The following is a 14,588-nucleotide window of genomic DNA, read 5'->3' on the forward strand; positions in this document are numbered from 1 at the left end:
AATAATATCTTTAAAAAAATAAATAAAGTAGTTAGCTCACTTAATGACTTCTTAATTGTTTCATGTATATATATATATCTTTTGTGTTCCTTACCAGGTTTTAACCTTCTGCAGGGCAGGGATCGTGTCTGTTCCTCTGTGTGCCCTCAGGGCCTAGCACAATGCTAGGCAGGCCTTAGGTATTTGAAAGGAACTTTTAGTTGATCGAATGAAATTAACAGTTTGAGTTGAGCTCAATTCTTTTATTTTTCGAACTTGGGGTAGAATTTCTTTACAAATGGAAGAGGCCAGACTGCCGTGATACAGACTGAATACGTCCAGGACACTCTGCATGGGGACAATGCCACTGCTGCTTTCCTCTTGACTAAAAAAGCAAACATGGTCATCCCACAGGATGCTGGGTCCATTGTTCACTCTCCTTGGAACAGGGACGATGTTCTGGAAATTCAGTTCTATTCAGGAACCAGAAGATCCGAGGGAAAAAATAAGAAGCTTGAGAAGATCTTCTTGAAGCTTGGCAGAGGACCAGCACAGGCACTGCGAGGAAGGGTCACAGATAGAAAGGTACTAGTAAGTACAGGTATTCTCAGGTCTGCTTTGTTCTCACCTCTGCTCAATTTCTCCCAATTTGCCTGAGGTCTCGGGAAGCCAATTTTTCATTCACTGCCATTCACTGCCAATAAGAGGGTTATCTTATTCTCCAAGTTCTTTTAGTCTCCCTGTGGAAAAGTCCCTCTATGAGCCATTCATTTGGCATTTTAAAAATGAAACTAGCACTAGGATCTAAAAGAGAACAAGTATTAAAGTGCTGAAGCAATTAAATTTTGGAGCACAGCGTCTTTAGGAACTCACCCCAAGGCGGCTGGGTTGGCACGAGGCTCTCAGGTGTACATCCCCTCCTTGATTCATCCCTGTCTGGGAAATTTGTCTACCAGTTGGCCTTCCAGCCCTGGACCCTTCCCACCTCTACATTCTCCTCTGGCCTCCATCCCAAAGATTGGGGTGGAGTAGAAGCTCCAGTAGAAAGAAAGTTTAGAATGTCATTGGGCATTCCCAGGTGAAAAAATAAACCAACACTCCCTAGGTATGCATTGGCTGAAATTCCCCTCGGACTTGTTTAGTGGTAAGAATCCTCTGGAATACATCTTAGGAATCATCCTAGACCCCATCCGGGATGTACTGAATCAGAATTTCCAAAGAAGTACCTGAAATACCGTACCTTTAAATCTTCAAACCAGGTGATTCTTATCAGACAAAGCTGGAAAAAATAACATTAGTGAATATTTCTTACTACAGACTCTGGCACCTACTCAAGAGGGTATTTTTTTTTCCCTCAGGGAGGGGGAAAGTGACAACACTATCGTCATGATTATCAGCACAGCATTTGGAACCCTGGGTTGGACCTGCCAGGTATTGACTTGGCTGTGTGACCTTCACCTCTCAGAGTCTCCGCTCCTTATCTATAAAGTGGGGATGATATTGCGTCTCCCTCATTGAAGATTAAGGGAGATAATGCATATGGTTACCCAATTCCTGCTGAATAAAGTACATGCTCAATAAATAGGTGCCATTTTTATTTCTCCACAGAAGAACCTTAGGGCATCCCCCATTATATAAATACGGGTGAATAATGTGAGGAAGGACGACTAGCCAATGACAGCTCCCGGTGTCCACACAGATACACAAGCAGAAGACCTGATGTTCACTGCTCTGACTAGACCCAGCAGACACAAGTGTAGCTGGCTGTATTAAGCAAAAGGAAGACCATTTTTACCAAAGTCTGGCTTGAGCTGGGCAGGCAGCAACCAACACAGATGTGACTTGGATAGCTGGGCTACCTTAGGAACATAATCAATAGAAGAAAAAAGGAAACAAAATATAACCAGAGACATTGAAGTTAAGAACAATCTAACAATGGTCAGGGGGGAGTGGGGAGGGGACAGTGAGGAGAGGGGATTACAGGAACTACTATAAAGGACACATGGACAAAATCAAGGGGGAGGATGGAGAGGGGGAGGGAGGTGGGTTCAGCTGGGGTGGGGTGGAGGGATGGGGAGAAAAGGCATACAACTGTAATTGAATAACAATAAAAATTTTTTAAAAAAGCACCATAAGTTAGAAGTGGGATGATTCCCAGGTATTCAGAGAGGTACCCTGCCTTCCTGACTGAATACGATACTACCTCAGAGATAGTTCTCCAAACCCGGGAATCAACGAGGTCTGGTTGATTCACAGTGCTACCATTTATCTATAGTGTGACCTTAGGTAAACTGCTTAAACTCTGTGACCCTCAGTTTTCTCACCCATAAAATGGTGATATTAATAGTATCTTCCTTAAAAGTTGTTGGTAATTTTGAAAAAGAAAATGAATATAAAGCAAATACAAGTCAGCTATTGTTATCTGTTTTTAACAAGAAATAGATTATAATATCCCCTTGGAGAGAACAAACTTCTTCTTCTTTCATTCCTGTCACACTCCCCACCATTACTTTTCTCAAAGTAACCAGGAGCCTCCTGGTTGGATTTCCTACATACTGTTCCTTCCACTCACTCCGCATACACACCTGTCTCAGGGGCTCCCTGCGTGTCCCTGCTCCTGGTTCCCACAGACTTCCATCTACTTTGTTCTGCAATACCTTCAGAAAGGAGACTGACCTCTCCCCAGGACCTGGCTGCCTCATCACACTGCTTTCAGTCACCCCTTGGAGTAGAAAAGCACTTTCTGCAGGTGGGTAGGAAGTAGGAAGTAGAAAGACAAAGAGACTGAGGGTGGGGATTGAGAGTGGTCAGGAAGGGAGTAGTGAGGATTCAGAATAGGAGGAGGGAGGGTGGAAATGTGTCATGAGGTTCCTCAAAATCGGTGAATTCTGAATCTCATCATTTTCAGTGAATGAACTCAGATGATTCACTTCCCTTTATTAGCCCTCTCTTTTCCTCGCTGTGTAATAGAAAGGGAGGTGCTTGCACTTACTTTGAAGACAGAGGAGCAGATAGATTCCAGCTTGGGAGAGCCACGAGCACGTGAAATTATACATCATGTAGGCTATGAACGTTAGGTTGGTTTTCTTATGAACAACTTTTTGAGAGTCCTAGCTCCTGGCTGAACATATTTCCTTAAACGTCCTTGACTTCTTGGCAGTTTCCAGCAAACCCACCAGTTTCTGGCTTCCCATCCTAGTCCTTTGTTCCTGGGCTCCTCCTTTGGCTTCCACTTAAGCAGCCATTGCCATCCTACCTGATAACCTGGGCTCTAAGCTGAAGTTCTAGGGCCTGCCTGGGCCAAGGTTTGGGCCCTGGTGGGAACTCAGAATCCAGAAAGGTCTGGAAATTAATGACCAAATCCCTTTAAGGAATTAAGTTCCTGACTTAGGAAGTAACTGGGTTTAGGTTAGGGAAAAAGAAAATTTTGGCCAAGTCTCAAAATATTCGTGCAGGGGTCTGAGCTGACTGGCCTGGGTGGGTCAGAGATGGTGAGGGAAGAAAGGGCCAGAAAGGGTAGGAGGGCACAGGCTAAAGCTGGAGGGAACAACTCGGTTCCTCCATTCACATTGCTACTGAGATAGTATAACCTCAGGGTGCAACCCCTGGGCTCTTTGCTTTCCATGAGTAAGGAGGCAAGTATGTGGCTTCCCCAGCCCCATTCTTTCCACAGCCGCTGGGGGCCTAGCAGCTTCAGCAGCTTCCCCGATCGTGTTACAGGCCCAAAACCTGGCTTTCAGTGCCTCCTGTGAGTGAGAGCAGCCTCTTCCCCCTCAGCACTAAACACACAGGAAGAAGGAGTCCTCAGACCCAAGGAAGCTATGTGACCCCCATTCAGTGCCTCTGTCTAAGAACTGCAGAGGAGTCTGTCTGCCCCAGGTGTAGGTGGGAAAGAGAGGAGCTGTGGCCATAGAGAAGGGAGAGGAGGGAGTAGGAGTCGAGGCTGTGGGGGCGAGCAGCACACGCAGTTGGCCAGTTGCTGGGAACTGTTTGTTAAGGACACAGCGTCCCCACTTAACTGGAATCCTGGAATGGACTCCAGAGAATGCCCTGGTCTTCTGGGTCAGTACAGCCATAGTCAGGTATGCAAGGCAGGCAGGCACTTGGGGTAGGAATTACGGTTTACAAAGTTCATCCTTCTATCTCTAGCATCTAGAACTGTGCCTGGCACATCGTAGGTCCATGATAAATATTGAGTGAGTGAATAAAGGAATGAAGAGATGCTTTCACCATATAAGCATTATCTCATTCAGTCTGCAAAGAGAGGCACCGGCAGGGCGGGCCTCTCTTTTTTGTGGCAGGGCGGGCCTCTCTTTTTTGCGGGTGGGGAGATCTTGCCTAAGGTCATTCAGCGTGGACAGGGCGGACCGCAGGCTAGTCTCTCTATAGCACCATGCTGAACATTCTTGGTATAGCAACCCAGGAATACATCCTGAGACTCAACGTGAACTTCTTTGTGGGTCACGCTGGTCAGAAAATAGCCCTTCAGGGGCCCAGTTTCCTGGACACAGTCTCAAGGCTAAGTTCGGACATCCTGGTCCTCCTTGAACACTTGGCATCTGCCTGTTCTTTTATAAGCAGCTCCAGGAAAGGCGGCCCCTCCATCTCTACTTCCACATCTGACTCAGGAGGTCTGGACCCCTGAGACACAGAGGCAGGGGGCTGACGCCTATACTCTGGGAGTCAGGAACAGAATGAAATCACACACATTCAGTTCCTTATTCTCTCACTCTTGACAGAAACTTCAGAGAGTCTAGACCACCAAGTTAGTTCCTGGAACTCAGGCAAGCAACTAACTCACATTACATGCAGCAAGGGCTTTCCAGGATCTCAGAGCCCAAACTCAGAGGCCTGTTTCTGGAAGGAGAGCTCCAGAGCCAGCAGGAGGGCTCCCCTGAGCTGCAACATCTTACATCACCTGGCCTTTCTCTTCACAGGATCTGTCTTAGACCCCTCTCTTACGGAGGAAGAAAGGGGTAGGGCACAGGAACAAGGATCAGAAATCCTGATTCTAGTGCTGGCTTTGCTACTCACCAACTATGTATCTTCTCTCCACCTCATTTTCCTCATCTGCAAAATGGGAATAATGATTCCCAACTATATCACAAGACAATTGTGAGTTTAAAGAGGAATGCGTTGTACCAAAGTGCTTTTTAGCACAAGACAGAAACAATGCCAGTACTATTTTTTATGGCAAGAGAAAAATAAAAAAGACAGAGAGGAGGGAAACGTCCAGTGTGCCCCAAAGCTCTGTTCCCACTTGTTTGCTGATTCATTCATAATAAGCACCTATGTGAACAAGGGATGCACAAATGCTGGGGGGCGGGAATGACAGCTAAGGTCTATCTACATGGTGTCTGCCCTCAGAGAACTGGAAGACTAGCACAGACCATGCACCAAAAGATGGACACAGAGATTTTACAGAGCGCCCAACATCACAGAGCGGAAAGGCAGCTTTGTGAAAAGTTGGAGGCTCTAGGATTGTTCAACCAGGTGAAGAGGCCACAAGAGGGAAGGAGGAAGGAGAGGAGGTGTCACGCTGCATAACGGTCTGCAAGCCTCTTTGTTGTGGAGGAAATGAGGTCACCCTACCCTCCAAAATCAGCATGACAGCCTCCAGCCAAGTAATCCGGAGTCATGAGAGCTGCTGGGAGCTCTGTGAATCATGACAGTCTGCTGGGAATTTCCTGGTAACTAACCTAGGAGTTTCGGGGTAAGTCCTAAGGCTGCAACACCTCTGTTTACATTTTGATCACGTTTATTTACAATTACTGGGTTCTAAATCCAAACAAAGCATGCCACAGTCTTGTAGAGGAAGTAGTGAGGCCGGCTCTGAGACCTATAGCACCTCTGACTCAGTCCATCCCCTGAGAGGCTGGCAGCTAATCAGCCAGGCATGAAAAACTCACTCTGGAGAGCAATGGGTCACCTGCCTCCCTCAAGCTGGATGGTTAACTTACACTTTCCCCAGGCAGAGGCTGGCAATCTGAGCCCTCTGGCTGGAACAGAACAAAGAGGTTTTCTTCCTTCCTACCATCCTGGCACTCTCTCTGCCCTCCTCCTCCTGTCCCTCTCAAGTGCACCCAAATTCAAGGTCCAGGGTTATCAGGCAGCAAAACACATTAGGCCTAGGCAGGGAGGAGGACCAAGCCTTGGGTTTGGCCTTGGGCCCCTAGTGAATAACATGGACTCAGACCTCTCCCCTCTCATCAAGGGAGACAGTCCTGGTGTGTAGAATCCAAGTGACCCCGGGCCCAGGTTCCCAGCACTAAGGGAGAGGGGTCGGGGTGAGCGAACCTCAGAGACCCTACTGTGCTCCTTCAACTCGGCCTTGGGATATGGCATGTGTGCGTGTGCACGTGTGTTACACAACTGTTCGCCTTGCCCTTGGGCAGGAAGAGCATTTGAATCCTTTATGCATGGTCAGTCTTACTGGAGCTCAGTCTTATTTGATAAGCAATAATTTTGTCTTATTAGAAACAGTGCCCTGTAATGAAGTAGAACACTAAATAAACATGCATTTAAAAGCTGTAATTATCTTCTTGGAATGGATGGTACAAAGATGTTTTCAAAAACTTGAACAGTATAAAATAAATCTTCTCATTCTTGTCCTCCAGTTCCCCAACTGCTCTCCTCAGAGGTGAAAACAGAACTTCCTACCCCTCTACAGCTTTCTCTGTAAGTTAACAAGGCTTTACTATTTCACTGGTTTTATTAACTAACTATATTCTGGCCCAGGCTAATAAATGAGTGAGTTGTTCATCATAGTAACATCCTGAAAGACCCATCAACACTTGAATAGAAAGCATCAGCAGTTTGTGCCCTAAGACTTTGTTCTCACAATTCCACAACCCTTATCTAATCCTTATCAAGCCCTCACTTGCAAAGACTGCCCTTAAACCAAACTGCAAATTTTCAATAAACTCCTACCACGCTTTTCCCCCTTCCCCAACCACTACCAAACTCCCTTACCTTGACAAGCAATTTATCTCAGTTTTGTCTCATCCACTGGTTGTGCTGATGATTTTGGAAGAGCTGGCATCCGAAATAAGCAGCCCCTGTTAGCTGGTTTTTTGTCTTTGTTTTCAGCGAGCATGTGCCGCGTGCATTTTCATGCTGAGAAAAAGACTTCACAGCTATGCGAGCTGCGGACTGCGCCCCTATACCCAGGGTTCTCATTCATTCTCCTAGGCAGTTGGGGGTCGAGGGTGGGAAGTTGGAAAAGGGCTGATTTAGGGGGCCTGGGGGGAGGCATCAGAGCTGGACAGGGGAGAAAGTCTCTGGAGTGCCTCTCCTCTCCGTAACTGGATGTGCAGGTGGATGGGTGGTCTGCGCTGGGAAGGACCCAGGGCAGGTGAATGGGAGGAGGGCCGGGGAATTTAGACGCCTCTGTATCTCTCAGTCCAGACCTCGTTGGTCCCCTCTGCTGGAGACCACGCTGCTCCTCATTCTCAGTCATAGATGAGGAAACACGCAGGGTCCAGGTCGCGGCGCTACCCAGGGAACCGGAGGAAAGGGGGTGGACCCGGCGCTCCTGGGCCGGGGCGGGGCCAGGGCCTAGGCGGGTCCTAATATACAGCCTGCGCCGCCGGCTTGCAGCACAGCGGAGAGCCTGGAGCCCCAGAACCCGGCCGTTTCAAGGCAGCAACCTATCCTCCAGGTCGCGTTCCCCGCGCCCCTCCCGCAGCAGCTGCCGGTGAGTGTGCGGGTGGGTGCAGGCCACGCTAAGAGCGCTGCGCGGATGCCCAGCGGCCCCCACCCCTCCGGCCTTCCGTTCCCCCACCCCGGCTGCCCCCGCCCGGCAGCGGCTGCGTGCCGAGTTCCTGCTCCGCGTGCTCATGCTTCTCCCTGCGGGTGCGGGTCCAGGCTGTGCAGTGACCCCTGAATCCCAGAGAGGAAAGACGGCCGCGGGCTCGCCTTGCAGATGACCCCTAGGGTCTGCCCTGAACTGCAGTAACCCACCTGGTTCGCCTTCTCGCTCCTCCGCCTCTTTCCCTGACTGCTCCTTCCCTTTCAGGGTCGCTGTCCAGAACCCCAGCCTCGCCACCATGAGAGTCCCCCTGGCGTGCCTGCTCCTCTGCGTCCTTGTTGGTAGCAACTGCGAAGTGAGAGGCTTCCCTGCTTTGGCCTGTACCGGTGGGAGGGGGCTTGCAGGACCCCCGAATAGCACCAGGGGAAGGAAGGGGGCTGCAGAGGGAGCTGGAGTGCCCTGGGTCCCATCCCAGCAAGGCCAGACCCTGGAAGAAATGAGACAGGTGTGGCAGTGGAGACCTTGAGAACCAGGGGGGAGTTCGCATTTGCAGGCAGAGGAGGAAAAAGGCCTTGGAATTGCCACAGCCTCCTGGCACTTGATATGTGAAGCTTGCTTGAGTCAATCCATTTCTCCTCTCTGGAAACTTATGATCTTCCATTTGAGGGCTAGTTAGATGTGGTCAGAGTGAGTAGAGAGAGAGCTGTAGGGAAGGGTGGGATTGGGGCCAGTTTTGGGATTGGGGCTAGTTTATCCACACCCTGGAGCTCCAGGGACATAGGACCTTTGGTGAACTTTCCCCCTCCCCCTCTTTTCCAGGGCAGCTACAAACCTCATCCAGTGTCTGGTGCATGTGAGTATCCACCCCTTGCACAATATCTGGCTGCAAAGACATCTTGGAGAAGACTCAGGAGGCAGCCCTTCCCTGTCCCTAATGCAGGGCTGGCCCCTCCCTTACCTTCTCCTCTCCTGCTCCTTGCTTACCTACCCCCAACTTTGTGCTTTTCAGCTAAATGCCGCTGTCTGAATGGAGGTACATGCGTGTCCTACAAGTATTTCTCCAACATTCAGCGATGCAGCTGCCCAAGGAAATTCCAGGGGGAACACTGTGACATAGGTATGGGGATCCCGGCTCTAACTGGGAGGAGGGGGCACCAGAGATTTGGGGGCAGGGAGAGATGAGTGGGAAGCGAGGGCATGTAGGGGTTAGGAACTGGAGGTGGAGTGGGGGGCACCATCCCTATGCGATATGATATACATAGTCAAACACATAAACACACATTGTCTGGTGAAGCTGCGGCTGCACAAAGGATAGAAGGAGGCCCTTTCCAGTGTCTTCTGCCGGGCCTGCAGACATGCAAGGCCTGGCAGCTTCTCTAAAATGTCTGCCTGAACTTTCTCCTCTTTCTGATATTCTCTCATCCTCACATCTTTCCATAGATACATCGAACACCTGCTATCAGGGAAACGGTCACTCTTACCGAGGGAAGGCCAACACTGACATCAGGGACCGGCCCTGCCTGGCCTGGAACTCTGTCAATGTCCTTCAGAAAAAGTACCATGCCCAGAGACCTGATGCTCTTCAGCTGGGCCTGGGGAAACACAATTACTGCAGGTGAGGTGGGGGCAGTGAGGACTTTCCCCGTGGCCTCACAGTCCCTCCAGCTCCCAGAGTGCTGGCCATAACAGGAGGAAGGCAAGGCCTCTGGCTGCCTTTTTCTTGGAGGGGAGGATGCAGGAAAGATGCTCTGTGTTGAAATGACATTCCTCTTCCCTCTTTGCTGCCAGGAACCCAGACAACCAGAGGAGTCCCTGGTGTTATGTGCAGGTTGGCCTAAAGCAGCTTATGCAACAGTGCCTGGTGCCAAACTGCTCTTCTGGTGAGTGTCACTGACCTGTTTATGATGGTTGGTGAAAGGGGACAAACTCCTAAGTCCTCTTATTCCATCAGAGGAGGGGTGAGGACGGAGGCCTCTCCGGTCCCCAAAACCAGGAGGTCAGAGGATGAGGAGAGGGACACTTTATCCTACCTATCTTCCTAAGACATCCCTCTCTTTCTCTTCCAGGAAAAGGTACTTATTCTCCAACTGGAAGAGAGTTTCAGTGTGGCCAGAAGGCTCTGAGGCCCCGCTTCAAGATTGTCGGGGGAGAATACACCAACATTGAGAACCAGCCTTGGTTTGCAGCCATCTATAAGCAGCACCGTGGAGGCTCTGTGACCTACCTGTGCGGTGGCAGCCTCATCAGTCCTTGCTGGGTGGCCAGTGCCACACACTGCTTCACGTATGTCCCTCTGTCTCTTCTCCCTGACCCTCCTGCCCCAAACACCTCCTTTTTAACTTCCCAGAAAAGGATTCCACTTTAATTCTATCCTGTCAGCCCTTCCATGCAGCCCCTAGCCTTGGGGACCAGTCATGCTCTGAGGTCACTGTGGTGGGGAGGAGGAAGTGACAGGGTCTCATGAGATCAGACTGTCTGACAGGTCTCCCTTCCCACAGTGGTGACCCAAAGAAGGAGAGCTACATTGTCTACCTGGGTCGGTCACATCTGAAATCCGAAACACCTGGGGAGATGAAATTTAAGGTGCAAAAACTCATCTTGCACGAGGGCTATAGCTCTGACGACACACTTGCTCACCACAATGACATAGGTGAGTGGAAAACCCTTATCGGCCGGCACCATGATGGCCAGGAGAGGAGGGGCTCAAAGACACTCAAGTGGGAGTGGGGTTGTTGTTGGAGGGGAACTTGAAGACCCTACTTTACACAACAAAGAGGGAAGTGGGGATGGGTTCCGGGAGTGACACACATATATGAGGGGCTTAGTGCTCCCCTGTAAAGTCCCTGAATTTTCAAATTGGTAGCCTTCTCTGGGTGGCAGGGGCCCTGTGGGCAGATGGTTGGCCCGGGTTGACCCTTCCTTTGTTAGATGCAGGCTCTGTCTGTCCAAGGATACAGACCTTTGAGAGAGCATTGGGCTGGATTTCAGCCCGGCTACCTCAGCCAGGGCTTTTGTAGGAAAAAACCTTGTACAGCCGTATGCACTAGCCCTGGCTGTCCAAGCCTTGTCAGCAGCAGGACTGAAGCCCATGAGGCATGGTACAGGGGAGGCTGGTTTCATCCTACCAACACACCTCCCAGGATGACCTCTGACCCTAACTGACCTAGGGATAGACAGCTGCTCCCTCAGCATTTGGAGGGCAGAGACGGTGACCACCTGACCAGGTGGTGATCTTTCTCCTGTGATGTCTTCCCCCTCCCCTAGCCTTGCTGAAGATCATTTCCAACTCAAGCCAGTGTGCACAGCCGTCCCGGTCCATTCAGACCATCTGCCTGCCCCCAGACTCTAGCGATCCTATTGATGGCACAAACTGTGAGATCACTGGCTTCGGAAAAGAGAATACCAGTAAGTGACCTTTGGGGCTAGCTGACAGGGTCCTGGGGGAGTGTTGTCACCTGGAGGTGAGCTCAGCTTGATTAAGGAGGACTGTGGAGACAGCAGATGGGTCCAGGGGTGGGATCTGGAGCATTTTTTAGGGAATGGTGAACCATAAAGGTACATAGTTGGGGGATGAGGGGCTATGGCTGGTGTAAAAACTCAGATTTGGGTGGAAAAAGAATAGAGACTTTCCCTTGTAGGAACACTTTTTGGTCCCCTCCCTGGCAGAGAGTCCCCGTGGGAAGGCTGGACAGACACATCTTGACATAAATTCTTTCATGTTTCTTCCATCCAGACGACTATGTCTATTCAGAGCGGCTGAAAATGTCTGTTGTGAAGGTGGTTTCCGAGGACACGTGTAAGCAGCCCCACTACTACGGCTCTGAAATCACCGACAAAATGCTGTGTGCTGCTGACCCACAGTGGCAAACAGATTCTTGCCAGGTGAGAGTTCTAAGCATCTCTCTCCATCATCCCCATCTCTCCAGGGCTTCTGGGCATGTCTCTGCCAGCTTTGGGGAGCCTCTCTCCAGCCAAGGCCCCAAGGAGCCAGAATCAAGAGCTCAAGTTTTATAATGTTTAACCCAATCCTTACATCTTTACCAAACATTTGTCATCAGCCTGTCTCGGTGGTAGGCACTTCAGACTGGGGGAGAGAGGGGGATAAGAAGAAACAATAGGAAATAATACAGCTCAGTGTTCAGGGTATGGTGTGAACTATAAATGATCAGATATTGAGGAGAAGGTGGTGAGTGCCAACTAGGTGGTCGCAGAGGGGAAGCTTTAAAGAGGTTGTGACTCTATAGGGATTCAAGGAGGCAAAGGAAAGAAAGAAGAGCATTTCAGTTGCAAGATATAAGAATGAGAATGAGGTCAGCATATTCCAGGATGGGAGGAGAGGAAGGGCCGGAGAACGTAGGTGGAATGGTGGCAGGTAATAGGGCCTTGAAAGCCAAGCAGAGGATTTTAAACTTGATGTGGTGGGAGATGGTAGTCACTAAGGACTCTGACTCTGGGACACTCTCCCTTCTCTCTCGGGCATGATTGGGTGGTAGGATCCGATGGCCCCCTCCTAACTTCTTCCAGGGCTCACCTTTTGTGTCTTTGGCTTAACAGGGAGACTCAGGGGGACCCCTGGTCTGCTCCAACCAAGGCCGCCTGACTCTGACTGGGATTGTGAGCTGGGGCCGCGACTGTGCCATGAAGGACAAGCCAGGTGTCTACACGAAGGTCTCACGCTTCCTGTCCTGGATCCGTACTAACACCCAGGAAAAGAATAGCCTTGCCCTGTGAATGGCCCCTAGGGAGCCACCCACTCCCATGGTGACTGTCATTTTTGCAGCCGGTCCATCTGCCCTGGCTATACATAAGGAAGAGACTGAGGAAGATAGGCTCTGCAGAAATGGTTTTGCTTGTGCTGCCCACCCGGGTGGAGCAGCAATAGCTTTCTTTACCCTCAATTATAGGCCTGGGTGCTGGGCGCCCAGATCCCCTCTGGCCAGGACGGAGGGGTGGTCCTGATCCAGGGCGGTACTGACCAGTAGTTTGTCTTTCTCTGGATTAAAGTCTCCTGGAGATAAAAATGGCATCTCCTATGCATGGGAAGAAGAGGCAGCTCCCCCAACAGCTGGCGTACTGTTGGGAAATGAATAATTTCCCAATTAGGAAGTGTAACAGAACTGAAGTCTCTTGAGGAAGCTTGGCCAATGTGGGAACAGTGGTTCGGGGAGTAGGGACACTAATACCTTGAGGGAAGGGCTCTGACATTCCGTGAATGTATCAGGAAATATTATATATGCACGTATATGTTTGCACACTTGTGCACAGGCTATGAGTAGTCAGTGTGAGTAAGATCTGGTGTTCCTGCATCTGACTGAAAGTCTAGATATTTCTCTAACCTCTATGGACTATGATGTCACATAGAAGGGTCTGTCAGGAGAGGTCATGGGTCATCCCTGGGGCCTCTTGGGTCTCCCATACGATGATGCCTATGAATGTGTCATTCTGGGGCATGGCCCATGACCAGCATTAAAATTTCAATTTCACTTTCAACTCTCTTGGCCAGTTATCCCTTCTGATCTTACAGCCAAGTCCATGCAGTCCTCACTATGTGGGGTGAGGACCACTCCTGTACACTGAATATTTAATAATTATATTCTGCTATTTTTATTTATATCTATTTTTGTAATTTTGAATAAAGATGATAAATGTGATTCTTCTGAAGACTTTGTTTCTTGTCTGGTGCTCCTACGGGAGGGAGCTGGGGAACATAAAAAGTAGAAAGTCACCATGGCAGCACGTACACCAGGGTTTCCTGTGGGGCTGCGTTTCTGGACTCCGTGGGGCTCTGGGAAGCAGAGGCTAAGAGAGCGGTAGGCCAGGCACTCACTCCATAGCGCACAGGGCACAACAAGGGGCCCACAGCTTTGTACGTGGTGTGCAGGCTGGGTGTCGGCTCTCAGTTCCCCCCTCAGCCTGATGGGTTTGCACAGTGCACATCTTGTACAGCTGTGCACGGTGACCTCCTTTAGTATTAGCCTCACCATGTTGTCTTCACTCTGCCCCCGACAATCCTTGGGCTGACCGCAGCCAAGGAGAACACCTGAATGAGTGAAAATGGTTGATCCAAAACCCAGCTCAGCTTGAGTCTGTGGCACTCAGGGAACAGAAAACATAATTTCCCATTATCTACAGTGTCTGTGCGTGGGGTGGTGCTGAGTTTTCTCAATATGTTAATGGAGCTCATAACCTGCCACTGCTATCCCTAAGGTCAGGTGACTCAGAACCTAAGGCTGTTTGATACCATAAGGAAGCTGAGCATATATTTTGAATCAAACATCAGCTTCTGAAGAACTGGAGTGTAGAAGGCAGGCTGGGAGATATTGGCTGGGTGCCAAAATGTTGGAGTTCCCAAGCTATGTTAATGGGTTTTGGCAGTGGTTCTTAACCAAGTCACCTGGGAACCTTTTAAAAATATATACATGCCTCTGTTCCACCCACGGAGACTGTGATTTAGATGAGGGCTGGTGTCAGGGTTTGTGGGTTTGAAAAGCTCCTCAGGTGTTTCTGATAAGCACTCTGATTGAATACATTTTGGGGACGGTTGGCCAGATTATGTGAAGTGCCCAGTAAATTCAAGATGTGGTCAGCACGTATTCTCTGCAGGAACAGTCAATTTTCCACGTGGGGTTTCGGGGTGCAAGTCCTCCTGGGCTTCCTAGACCATAGGCCCCGGGAGGGCAAGGGCCCAAAGTATTCAGTGTTTAAACCCCACAATCTGGCATGTTGTCTCATTCGGTACGATGCGGTAGTTTCAGAGCATGGGTTGTGGAGTCAGATGGCCTGCCCTAGAATCCTTGCTTTAACACTAGTTGTGTGACTTGGCAAAGACTCAACCTATCTGTGCCTCTGTTTCCTATCT

The 14,588-nt window shown here is 49.9% G+C and overlaps 1 protein-coding gene and 1 long non-coding RNA gene across 3 annotated transcripts; one reads left to right on the top strand and one right to left on the bottom strand.

Moving 5' to 3' along the window:
• Nucleotides 1-237: 237 nt before the first annotated feature.
• Nucleotides 238-7,525, bottom strand: LOC123479800 (uncharacterized). Its single transcript, XR_006655549.3, has 3 exons — nucleotides 6,952-7,525; nucleotides 1,220-1,258; nucleotides 238-537 (listed from the first exon to the last, which is right to left on the bottom strand). It is a non-coding gene; the product is annotated as an uncharacterized lncRNA (long non-coding RNA).
• A 25-nt stretch (nucleotides 7,526-7,550) lies between these two features.
• On the top strand, nucleotides 7,551-13,380 carry PLAU (plasminogen activator, urokinase). Of its 2 annotated transcripts, none has more exons than XM_024561348.3 (11): nucleotides 7,551-7,675; nucleotides 7,997-8,084; nucleotides 8,549-8,582; nucleotides 8,739-8,846; nucleotides 9,170-9,344; nucleotides 9,518-9,609; nucleotides 9,796-10,012; nucleotides 10,228-10,379; nucleotides 10,994-11,134; nucleotides 11,463-11,611; nucleotides 12,284-13,380. In XM_024561348.3, the coding sequence occupies exons 2-11, from the start codon at nucleotides 8,028-8,030 to the stop codon at nucleotides 12,458-12,460; spliced, it is 1,302 nt and encodes a 433-aa protein (XP_024417116.2). In that variant the 5' UTR covers nucleotides 7,551-7,675; nucleotides 7,997-8,027; the 3' UTR covers nucleotides 12,461-13,380. The 2 variants fall into 2 exon arrangements, with proteins under 2 accessions (XP_024417116.2, XP_045052122.2); XM_045196187.2 differs by having other exon boundaries at nucleotides 7,566-7,687.
• The last annotated feature ends 1,208 nt before the right edge of the window (nucleotides 13,381-14,588 follow it).

The sequence above is a fragment of the Desmodus rotundus genome, chromosome 4 (genome assembly GCF_022682495.2).
Source record: "Desmodus rotundus isolate HL8 chromosome 4, HLdesRot8A.1, whole genome shotgun sequence".
Classification (NCBI taxonomy): Eukaryota; Metazoa; Chordata; class Mammalia; order Chiroptera; family Phyllostomidae; genus Desmodus; species Desmodus rotundus.

Bases quoted from the DNA above. Each gene is read 5' to 3' on its own strand.
- PLAU (XM_024561348.3), top strand. From the start codon at position 8,028: ATGAGAGTCCCCCTGGCGTGCCTGCTCCTCTGCGTCCTTGTTGGTAGC. The intron at 8,847-9,169 runs GTATGGGGATCC...ATCTTTCCATAG, and splicing joins GGGGGAACACTGTGACATAG to ATACATCGAACACCTGCTAT. The intron at 9,610-9,795 runs GTGAGTGTCACT...TTTCTCTTCCAG, and splicing joins GGTGCCAAACTGCTCTTCTG to GAAAAGGTACTTATTCTCCA.